This window comes from Pristiophorus japonicus, chromosome 14, assembly GCF_044704955.1.
Source record: "Pristiophorus japonicus isolate sPriJap1 chromosome 14, sPriJap1.hap1, whole genome shotgun sequence".
NCBI classification, from domain to species: domain Eukaryota; kingdom Metazoa; phylum Chordata; class Chondrichthyes; family Pristiophoridae; genus Pristiophorus; species Pristiophorus japonicus.
Window position 1 is genome coordinate 124,351,525 of NC_091990.1, and position 12,088 is coordinate 124,363,612.

At 44.2% G+C, this 12,088-nt stretch overlaps 1 protein-coding gene across 6 annotated transcripts in view; it reads right to left on the reverse strand.

Moving 5' to 3' along the window:
* LOC139280082 (src substrate cortactin-like) overlaps positions 1-12,088 on the reverse strand; it is an 85,083-nt gene that overhangs the window by 25,708 nt on the left and 47,287 nt on the right. For 5 of the 6 annotated variants that reach the window (XM_070899577.1, XM_070899576.1, XM_070899578.1 and 2 more), the window contains 2 exons: positions 2,924-3,034; positions 1,960-2,070 (listed from right to left, as the gene is read on the reverse strand). In XM_070899577.1, the coding sequence (XP_070755678.1) occupies positions 1,960-2,070; positions 2,924-3,034 (222 nt within the window). The remainder of the gene's footprint in view (positions 1-1,959; positions 2,071-2,923; positions 3,035-12,088) is intronic. The other variant, XM_070899581.1, reaches the window with a different exon arrangement.

Genomic DNA, 12,088 nt, shown 5'->3' on the forward strand with positions numbered 1-12,088 from the left:
TCAAGTCCCACTCCAGAATCATGAGCACATTAATCTAGGCTGACACTCCAGTGCAGTGCTGAGGGAGTGCTGCACTGTCGGAGGTGCCGTCTTTCAGATAAAACGTTAAACTAAGGCCCTGTTTGCCCTCTCAAGTGGATGTAAAAGATCCCATGGCGTCCCCGGTGTCCTGACCAATATTTATCCCTCAATCAACATAACAAAAAAGCAGATTATCTGGTCATGATCACATTGCTGTTTGTGAGAGCTTGCTGTGCACAACTAGACCGCGGTATTTCCCACATTACAACAGTGACTACACTCCAAAAGTACTTCATTGGCTGTAAAGCGCTTTGAGGCGTCCAGTGGTCGTGAATGGCGCTATATAAATCCAAGTCTTTCAAGTTGTTTTTTCTTTTTTCTCTCACCAGATGCTGCCTGACCCGCTGAGTATTTCCAGCATTTTCTGTTTTTATTATATTATATATTTACACTAGCAGAAATCCAAAGTGTTTTCAAAATGATGTGAACGGCACACCCAGTTCATCTATCTCAGCGCAGAACACAGAACCCCCCCCATTATTAATGGCAGGGGAACGGGGTGGAATTTAATCAAGTGCATACAATGGCAAACAAGTGTGAGGACAGTGGAGCTGGTCTGTTTTGAAATAAAGGAGTGTCCACGCAGAGAGACTGAACAAGCAACATTGTGTAGCACTTCTGGAACCACTTAAACAGTCACCGTAATTGGCGCTGTTGCACCATACAAAAGATGAGGGGACAGCAGAGTGCTGGATTTTTTTTGTTCCCAACTAATACCGTTATTGTCAAATCACTGTCGGCTTGCATTTCTGCTGCCAGCTTTTGACAATCAGTTGTCCTGACAATGGTCAGCATCAGCGACAAGGCAAACAATGTCTGCAGTGAGCTTTCCGGGAGGAATCCAATGATGTCAGCACAGCGCAGGAAATCCAGGCCATTCTGCTAAAGGCTAAACTTGCTGAGCACCGGAACGGTGGAGGCTTTACTGAACAACAACAAAACATTTCAGTTTGACAATACCGAAGTCGTCTCCTGTTGAAAACCTTCCAACGAGCTCAAACCACAATGGGTCGTGCTTGTAAACACCCGATGAATGCTCAAATATTCCACGGAATACTTGCAGAAGAAAACCGTACATGCCCTTCAGTGCCACACTGTACTCTCTCCAGCAGAGAATATTCCTGCTTGCAGCTACTGGACAAATTCCTCCTTTCCCCTTTCGCTTCCTCCCTTCTCCCCTCTCCCCACAAGGAGCCACAGGTCGAGCATGTATACAAACTGCTGGGTCCAGATACGGAAAAATTCCACAAACCAGGGCTAATTTTTAAGCAATTTCCCAATGTCTCTTTTCAACCCTCTTCACCTTTTTACATCAGTTTTGGAGGGCAGACAAATTATTTTATTCCTCACCCTTTTGTTAACCCCTCCCACCCCCGCATCCCACCACCATTTCCTTCCACGTTTTAGACTCAATTTTCTCAAGTCTGCCCCAAGTCTCTGTATTTCTCGAATCACAAATATTTTGTTCTTTCCTACCCAGCTACCGTTGGAGCATTTCCAACGCTCAATCTTTTCTACACTTTTGCTGTTTATCTTGAGAATCATAAAATAGTACAGCACTAAAGGAGGCCTTTTGGCCCATTGGCCAGCTCTTCCGAAGAGCAATCCAGTTAGTCCCACTCCCTCATTCTTTCTCCACATCCCTGCAATTTTTTCTCCTGCAATTATTTATTCAATTCCCTTTTGAAGGCTACTATTGACTCTGTATCCACCACATTATCAGGCAGTGCATTCCAAATCCTAACCACTCGTTGCGTGAAAAAGGTTTTGCCTCATGTCGCCAATCACCTTAACTCTGTGCCCTCTGGTTATCGACCCTTCAGACAGTGGAAACGAAGTAAATAAAGAGAAACTATCACAAAGTTATCAGCCACTTACCTTTCTGAGATTCATGCAGTTGCAACGTCTCCTGGTGGTCCCAGCCCAAGGCATTCTTGTCCTGGCGATCTGTCTGGACACCAAACTTTCCTCCAAAACCTTTGACGTAGTCTAATTAAATCAAATGTCGTCAAGTTAGGTCCAAAGTGAATAGCGTGATTAACGCAAAGAATAAATACCACTCCCAAGAGGAGGAGGACCGGGGAATAGTGAAAAAGGATCAGAGGTTTTAAATAAGATGAATAATCCCTGCACTAGGAGGACCCCTATGTGAAATGAGTTGACAGTCTCAGCCCAGGTCCAAGTGGACTTGAGTCCACGATATTAATTGAGCATCAATTAACGATGCCACTCAGAGAACATAGGATCAGAAGGAGGCCATTCTGCCCCTCGAACCTGTTCCGCCATTCAATTAGATCATGGCTGATCCGTACCTTAACTCCATCTACCTGTCTTGGTGCCTTAACCTTTGCCTAACAAAAATCTAACAATCTGAGTTTTGAAATTTTCAAAAAACCACAGGATTGGGAAATAGCAACGCGACTCAAGTCTGTTTAAAGCAGATACAAAGGAAGAGGAACTTTATCCTGCATCTTGTTTGAGCGTTCCTCTACTTCAGAACTGACCACTTGATGCTGAGTGCCTGAAACAGGAAGCTTTCAATGACCCAGGACCAACATACCTCACCTTGATGAGCACACCAGACTGAAGTACTCACGTTTCCCCCCACCCCCGCACCTCACGTTCAAACATGCCACGATTAAACCGACGGCGACAGACGAGGCAGCTACCTTCTAAACCAACACTGTAAATCAGTGCAGCAGTGCTAACGTTCCTTAGCCAGCTCTCATTCTATGCAGACAGCCAATACATACTATGAGGAATCGCAACTCAGGTCACGATAAGCAAACCACCACCATGTTACCCAAACCGACCAGTCTGAGCAGAAACATATGTATCCAACCTTTTTGCGATTCATGCTTTTCAGTTTTTCCTTGGTATTCAAAGCCGACAGCACTTTTGTCCACTTTATCCTTTTCCACTCCATACTTGCCACCAAATCCTTTGGAATAATCTACAGTAAAACAAATCTTTTTTTTTTAAATTAAGTTAAAGCTGAAGAATTTTAATGAATAGAAAACACACCTGCCAAACTGTCGATAACCAAAAACCTGAACTGCATCAACGTTGGTCTAGTTGCTTACCTACAGTTAAATGCAAAGTTACCCAACTACTTCCTCGGACCAGGAATGATGTCTAATTGGCAGCTGAAGGCAGTGGCCCAGATTTTCCAGGACCTACGACTGCATACGCCCCGTGGCCCGCAAGTTCCAGGATTCTGCGTGCGGGTAAACCCGGAACTTGCGATCTGTCAAGTTTCAGCTTCGCAGATCCACCGCATCCCCAGGAAATGGACATTCGCTGCTGGAGAGTTGGCTATTTCCCCGTGAAACTCTTGCGACTGGTAAAAGCAGGTGTAGGGCTCTCGTTCACCACGCAAGAGTTTAAATAATTAAAATATATATATTTAAAATTATTTAAACATAAAGAAAACCTTTAAAATTAGTTTGTTATTTTTAGCCCCTTTAAAGTGATAAAATTTTAATTAATTTTGAACATGTAATTACTTATTTTTATTTAACTGGTGTCTGTGTTTTTATGGGATTCCTATTCACACTTTTAGCTTATGGAATCCCCCACAAGCATAATGGGAGCCCCCCATTTTGATTGGTTGGGCCGGCCCACGTAATCACAGGGGTGCTTGCGAACCACCTGCACCCTGGGATAGGTAGGCCTTTATGCAGGCCTACGGGCAGAGGCCCAAGAGTGCCTCTACCTCCGGGACCATGAGGTAGGTGCCTATTTTTCTTGGGGTTTGGAGACAGTCATCCACGGGAAGCTTGCGACTAAAAATTCAGGCCCAGTGTATTATAATGGCTGATTAATATAAACCATGTTTTCAAGCTCTGCACTTCTCGCTAGTTTACTAACTGAACCTAATTCACAAATACAACGTGGCGTCAGAATGGAAATAAGTCAGTCAGAATCAACCAGAATGTTTCAAAAGGAGTGGAGACGGGGAGAAGGAAAAAAAAACTTCAAAGAGAATTTTGAGCCAGGAAAACTGTTTCCTACAATATCTGCTTTCGATTAAATACTCTAAACTGATAAGATCCAGATATATACAACACTATTTTTGTTTCTTGGGGCCCAAATTTCCCCAGGAGCTGCTTCATTTTTTTTTGAGCAACTTGATTTTTCTGGAGTATCTTAAAAATCCCCATTCTGCACATTTAATTAATTAGTTAGGATTTTTTTTTTTTTAAGTTTCATTTTTTTTTCTCCCAAAGGAGGCGTTACCAGCCACCTACATCTGTTTTGGCCATTTAAGCCAGTTTGGACAGCCAATAGTTGCTCCAAACTAACTTAGGCCATCTTATGTGGCCACTTGTGGCCGCACAGAAAACCCTTGCGGAGAGTTAAGAAATCAGCGCAGGTAGCCTCTAAATGACAGTGTTATGATAGGAATGCTAGTTTTTTTTTAAATCCCAAGCAGTGAGACTGGACAGGGTGTAGGTGCTATCAGCCTCAATAAACTGAGTATGGGGTTTTTACAAGAATAAAAATGATCTTGTAATGAAGGCTGAAGTATAGGGGCCACTTAAGCAAGGGAAGGGTTTTCTTTGGAAATAATAGATCAAAAGCACCAACGCTCTCGCCTAATGGATACGTGTGCGGCATCACACCACATTGGATTTTGACTTCTGCAGCACCAAAGAATTGCCCTGACTAGGTTTAGAAATTTAAAACGTTAGACTTAACAAAAAAAAAGCATGTCAAAATGTAAACTTAAATTTTCAGCATTGCGTAGTGTGACTCTAATAATTAGTAATATTTTAGAATTCTGTGTAGTAGTGGGTGAGATGTAAGATACTGCAGATAGGGAATTTTTAGTAAAGATAGCTGGATATTAAAGTACTGGAAAATCTTTGAAGATTCTTCCCTCCTGCCCCACCCCAACTCTTCCCCTCACCAACCTGCTTTTTGTAGCCCTCAGCACGGGAAGGCAGTGGCCGGCCTGTGCGGCAGGCCACTCGGTCCAGGATAGGGGTGGGACGTGTTGGGTCCCACGCTGCAGGCATCATCATCACAATCATGGGAGGAGCTACTGTGTATGCGCAAACGCTCCAACGCACATGCGCAACGCTGCTGGCACTCAGACGCTGGGCCCTAGCCCCGCCGGCTCTGTTTCAGCAGCACGGCCCTAGCTCCGCCCCCCCCCCCATGCTTTTGCCACACCACGCCAAGACCTAGGACGGTCCACGGAGCGGGGAGAATGCGGAGCTACATTTTTGGCGCCGTTTTGGAAGCAGAAAGTCGGCGCACTTCAGGTAAGTGTGCCGAAAAAAACGGAGGGGGAAATTTGGGCCCAGTGTACCCTACTCTGACAAATCTGCCACAAAATCATTTTAAAAGGAAAATTAAAATTGAGTACAGCTACAGTTTAGTTCTACAAACCTATTCTCCAAAATGCAGCATTCCCAGCAAAACTAGAGACAGTACGTAATCTAACCAGCAACTGGCAAACTTTATAGGAAAATGAAAAAATGACAAGATGGCCTTGCCTCTTATTAAGCAGCCGAAAATTGTGACACTAATGGCCTTTACGGGCAGAGAGGCATTGAAAGACAGTTTGAGATTGGTCCGATAGATGTTGCTTTTAGCACCATGTAGCAACGTGATGCTGGAGAGACCGACCTATGAATGGTATACACTTAACAGGTGAGATAGTGGTTCCAGAAGACAGCTTAATTACTGGGGTACAGGACAATGGTACCTGGGACTTCGACAAAACCGACACTCAAAGCCAGAATTGATGTATGTGAAGCGAGTGAATCAACGGCAAAGCAGCCCAGAAAAGAGACAGTGACTCCATATAGGAAGGCATAGCAGACTCATGACTAAGGTCAGAACATGTGGAGTCAGGGGACAAGCAGCAGAATGGATACAAAAATAGCTGGCTATAAAACAGGAAAAACAAAGAGTAGGTGTTATAGATTTCTTCGGCAGCACCTCCCAAACCTGCAACCTCTACCATCTAGAAGGGCAAGGGCAACAGGCGCATGGGAGCACCATCGTCTGCAAGTTCCCCTCCAAGTCACACACCATCCTGACTCATAGCACCATTCCTTCATCGTGGCTCGGTCAAAATCCTAGAACTCCTTCCCGAACAGCACTGTGGGAGTACCTTCACCACACGGACTGCAGCGGTTCAAGGCAGCGGCTCACCACTGCCTTCTCAAGGACAATTAGGGATGGGCAATAAATGCCTGCTTTGTCAGCGACGTCCACATCCCAGCAACAAATAAATGTAGTTACTTGGATTGGCAAATGGTGGGAATTGGTTTTCCACAAGGATCAGTGCCGAGACCACTATTGTGCACTATTTACATAAACAAATTGAAAATTTGACGATGACACTGAATTGGGGGGTGTTCTTAATACAGAGGAAGTCTGCATTAATAAACTTGCAGAATGTGCAATTAACCTCAATAGAGAGAAGTGTGAGGTAATACATTTTGGTAGGAAGAATAAGGAGGCTACAGACTCCTTGGAAAATGTGTCTAAATGGGGTAGAGGAACAGAGGGATCTGGAGGGTACAGATACACAGATCACTAAACGTAGTGACGCAGGGTAATAAGCCGTACAAAAAGCAAATAAAGCACTGGGGTTCATTTCTAGAGGAATGGAATTGAAAAGTAGAGAAGTTATGTTCAATGTATAGAACCTTGTGTAGACCACACTTGGAGTACTGTGAACAGTGCAGGGCTGCATATTATAGAAAGGTATAAGGGCACTAGAGAAGGTGCAAAAAAGATTTACTGGATTGATTCCAGATCTGAGAGGTTAAACCCACAATGAAAGATTGAACAGGCTGGGGGCTCTTTTCTCCACAAAAGACTGAGGGGTGACCTGATAGAGGTCTGTAAGATTATGAAAGGATTTGATGGGGTAGACAGAGAGATGGGGTTGACAGAGAGATGTTGTTTCCACGTACGGGCAAGACCAGAACTCGGGGCCATAGATATAAGATAGTCACTAATAAATCCAATAGGGAATTCAGGAGAAACCTCTTAACCCAGAGAGTGGTTACAATCTGGAACTCACTACCACAGGGAGTGGTTGAGGCAAACAGCATAGATACATTCAAGAGGAAGCTCGATAGAGAGACAGGGATAGAAGGATATGTTGATGGAGTGAGATGAAGAGGGATGAGAGGAGGCTCGTGTGGAGCACAAACACTGGCATGGACCTGTTGGGCCAAATGGCTTGCTTCTGTGCTGTAAACATAGAAACATAGAAAATAGGTGCAGGAGTAGGCCATTCGGCCCTTCGAGCCTGCACCACCATTCAATAAGATCATGGCTGATCATTCCCTCAGTACTCTTTTCTTGCTTTCTCTCCATACCCCTTGATCCCTTTAGCCGTAAGAGCCATATATAACTCCCTCTTAAATATATCCAATGAACTGACATCAACAACTCTCTGCGGTAGGCAATTCCACAAGTTAACAACACTCTGAGTGGAGAAGTTTCTCCTCATCTCAGTCCTAAATGGCCTACCCCTTATCCTAAGACTGTGTCGCCTGGTTCTGGGCTTCCCCATCATCGGGAACATTCTTCCCGCATCTAACCTGTCCAGTCCCGTCAGAATCTTGTAAGTTTCTATGAAATCCCCTCTTATTCTTCTAAACTCCAGTATAAAGGCCCAGTTGATCCAGTCTTTCCTCATAGGTCAGTCCCGCCATCCCGGGAATCAGTCTGGTGAACCTTCGCTGCACTCCCTCAATAGCAAGAACGTCCTTCCTCAGATTAGGAGACCAAAACTGAACACAATATTCCAGGTGAGGCCTCACCAAGGCCATGTACAACTGCAGTAAGACTCCCCTGCTCCGATACTCAAATCTCCTAGCTACGAAGGCCAACATACGATTTGCTTTCTTCACCGCCTGCTGTACCTGCATGCCAACTTTCAATGACTGATGAATCATGACACCCAGGTCTCGTTGCACCTCCCCTTTTCCTAATCATGCTTGACAAATCTTCTGGAATTTTTTGAGGATGTAACTAGTAGAGTGGACAAGGGAGATGTGGTGTATTTGGACTTTCAAAAGGCTTTTGACAAGGTCCCACACAAGAGATTAGTGTTCAAAATCAAAGCACATGGTATTGGAGGTAATGTACTGACGTGGATAGAGAACTGGTTGGCAGACAGGAAGCAGCATGTCGGCCATTCAGATAATATTCTGCCTTTGTGTTTTTGCCCCCCAAAGTGGATAACCTCACATTTATCCACATTGTACTGCATCTGCCATGCATTTGCCCACTCACCTAACCTGTCCAAGTCACCCTACAGCCATTTAGCGTCCTCCTCACCGCTCTCACCGCCACCCAGTTTAGTGTCATCTGCAAACTTGGGAGATATTACACTCAATTCCTTCATCCTAAATCATTAATGTATATTGTAAATAGCTGGGTTCCCAGCACTGAGCCCTGCGGCACTCCACTCGTCACTGCCTGCCATTCTGAAAAGGACCCGTTTATCCCGACACGCTGCTTCCTGTCTGCCAACCAGTTCTCTATCCACGTCAGTACATTACCTCCAATACCATGTGCTTTGATTTTGAACACTAATCTCTTGTGTGGGACCTTGTCAAAAGCCTTTTGAAAGTCCAAATACACCACATCTCTCTTGTCCACTCTACTAGTTACATCCTCAAAAAATTCCAGAAGATTTGTCAAGCATGATTTCCCTTTCATAGATCCATGCTGACTTGGACCGATCCTGTCACTGCTTTCCAAATGCCCTGCTATTTCATCTTTAATAATTGATTCCAACATTTTCCCCACTACTGATGTCAGGCTAACTGGTCTATAATTACCTGTTTTCTCTCCCCCTTCTTTTTTAAAATGTGGTGTTACATTAGCTGCCTTCCAGTCCATAGGAACTGATCTAGAGTCAATAGATTGTTAGAAAATGATCACCAATGCATCCACTATTTCTAGGGCCACTTCCTTCAGTACTCTGGGATGCAGACTATCAGACCCCGAGGATTTATCGGCCTTCAATCCCATCAATTTTCCTAACACAATTTCCCGCTTTATAAGGATATCCTTCAGCTCCTCCTTCTCACTAGATTCTCGGTCCCCTAGTATTTCCAGAAGGTTATTTGTGTCTTCCTTCGTGAAGACAAAACCAAAGTATTTGTTTAACTGGTCCACCATTTCTTTGTTCCCCATTATAAATTCATCTGAATCTGACTGCAAGGGACCTACATTTGTTTTCACTAATCTTTTTCTATTCACACATCTATAGAAGCTTTTGCAGTCAGTTTTTATGTTCCCAGTAAGCTTCCTCTCATACTCTATTTTCCCCCTCTTAATTAAACCCTTTGTCCTCCTCTGCTGTATTACAAAATTCACCAAGTCCTCAGGTTTGCTGCTTTTTCTGGCCAATTTATATGCCTCTTCCTTGGATTTAACACTATCCTTAATTTTCCTTGTTAGCCACAGTTGAGCGACCTTCTCCATTTTATTTTTACTCCAGACAGGGATGTACAATTGTTGAAGTTCATCCATGTGATCTTTAAATGTTTGCCATTGCCTATCCACCGTCAACCCTTTAAGTATCACTCGCCAGTCGATTCTAGCCAATTCACGTCTCATACCATTGAAGTTACCTTTCCTTAAGTTCAGGACCCTAGTCTCTGAATTAACTGTGACACTCTCCATCTTAATAAAGAATTCTACCATATTATGGTCACTCTGCCCCAAGGGTTCTCGCACAAGATCATTAATTAGTCCTTTCTCATTACACATCACCCAGTCTCGGATGGCTAGCCCTCTAGTTGGTTCCTCGACATATTGGTCTAGAAAACCATCCCGAATACACTCCAGGAAATCCTCCTCCACCGCATTGCTACCAGTTTGGTTAGCCCAGTCAATATGTAGATTAAAGTCGCCCATGATAACTGCTGTACCTTTATTGCACGTATCTCTAATTTCTTGTTTGATGCTGTCCCCATCCTCATTACTACTATTTGGTGGTCTGTACACAACTCCCACTAGCATTTTCTGCCCTTTGGTAATCCGTAGCTCCACCATACAGATTCCACATCATCCAAGCTAATGTCCTTCCTTACTATTGCATTAATTTCCTCTTTAACCAGCAACGCCACCCCACCTCCTTTTCCTTTCTGTCTATCCTTCCTAAATGTTGAATACCCCTGGATGTTGAGTTCCCAGCCTTGGTCACCCTGGAGCCATGTCTTCGTGATGCCAATTACATCATATCTGTTAACTGCTGTCTGCGCAGTTAATTCGTCCACCTTATTCCGAATACTCCTTGCATTGAGGCACAGAGCCTTCAGGCTTGTCTTTTTAACACCCTTTGCTCCTTTAGGATTTTGCTGTATTGTGGCCCTTTTTGCTTTTTGCCTTGGGTTTCTCTGCCCTCCACTGTTACTTTTCTTCTTTCTATCTTTTGCTTCTGCCCCATTCTACTTCCCTCTGTTTGCCTGCATAGGTTCCCATCCCCCTCCCCAACAGCACTAGCAAACACTTCCCCTAGGACATTGGTTCCGGTCCTGCCCAGGTGTAAACCGTCCGGTTTGTACTGGTCCCACCTCCCCAGAACCGGTTCCAATGTCCCAAGAATTTGAATCCCTCCCTTCTGCACCACTCCTCAAGCCACGTATTCATCTGAGCTATCCTGCGATTCCTACTCTGACTAGCACGTGGCACTGGTAGCAATCCTGAGACCACTACTTTTGAGGTCCTACTTTTTAATTTAGCTCCCAGCTCCCTAAATTCGTCTCGTAGGACCTCACCTGTTTTTTACCTATATTGTTGGTACCTATATACACCACTGGCTGTTTACCCTCCCCCTTCAAAATGTCCGTCACCCGCTCAGAGACATCCTTGACCCTTGCACCAGGGAGGCAACATACCATCCTGGAGTCTCGGTTGCGGCCACTGAAACGTCTATCTATTCCCCTTAAAATAGAATCCCCTATCACTACAGCTCTCCCACTCTTTTTCCTGCCCTCCTGTGCAGCAGAGCCACCACCTTACAAATACTTTGTAAGACCAAGAAATTCTCAAAAGCTCCCGAATTACATTGTAAATACTGTGGAATACCATGTTCGAAAGAAAGAGGCATGTCCTGCTTCGAGTCTGAAGGGAAATGAATTGAGGAAACAGGAGCATTCTTCAATCAAGTATCCAAAGTCCTGAAATCAGAGCCAGACAAACAGTGGCTACACATGCTGGTTGAGAGGCACAATTATCACTTAGGTGAAGATCATATTTCCTCGTTTGAAGTTGTTGGATTCAAACCAAATAATATGCTAATGTGCTCATCAATGACAAGCAAGCCAGGGTTTCAGCTATTTCTAGTATTAGTCAATGCTCGACCTCAGAATAAATCTTGGACACTGTTTGATCATCTAAGTGAGAGTGGACTTTGGGATGCTAACACTTCATTGTTCCAACAATGCAGAAATGAAGCCACTGGAGAAAAGGCACCATTATTAGAAACTCCCAAGGACAACAGTGAACAGCCTTAAGTTTCAAATCGTTCTAAGTGGATGTGGACCTCTTCTGGCAGCGGAAGCCATTCAGCATATGCAACTTGTGGCGGTGTTTGAGAGAATTATCATGGAAGGTACATCAAAGCGAGGCCCAGTGGACATACACCAGGATAACTTTCAAGGTGAGGTAAAGTTTAACCACCAAGTAACTTGCAGCAAATTAGGTGTAATTTACTCGAACAGATCGAACAAACTTTCTCATTTAGAATCTTACAGCACAGAAGGAGGCCACTCAGCCCACCGTACCCATGCTGGCTCTTCGAAAGAACTATCCAATTGGTCCCACTCCCCTGCTCTTTCCCCGTAGCCCTGCAACTGTCTCCTCTTCAAGTATTTATCTAATTCCCTTTTGAAATTCACTATGGAATGTACTTCCACCAGCCTTTCAGGCAGCACATTCCAGATCATAGCAACAATAGGTTCTGATGATTATTCAAATTTCTTTGATATACACAATCTGTCTGATTAATAGGGAA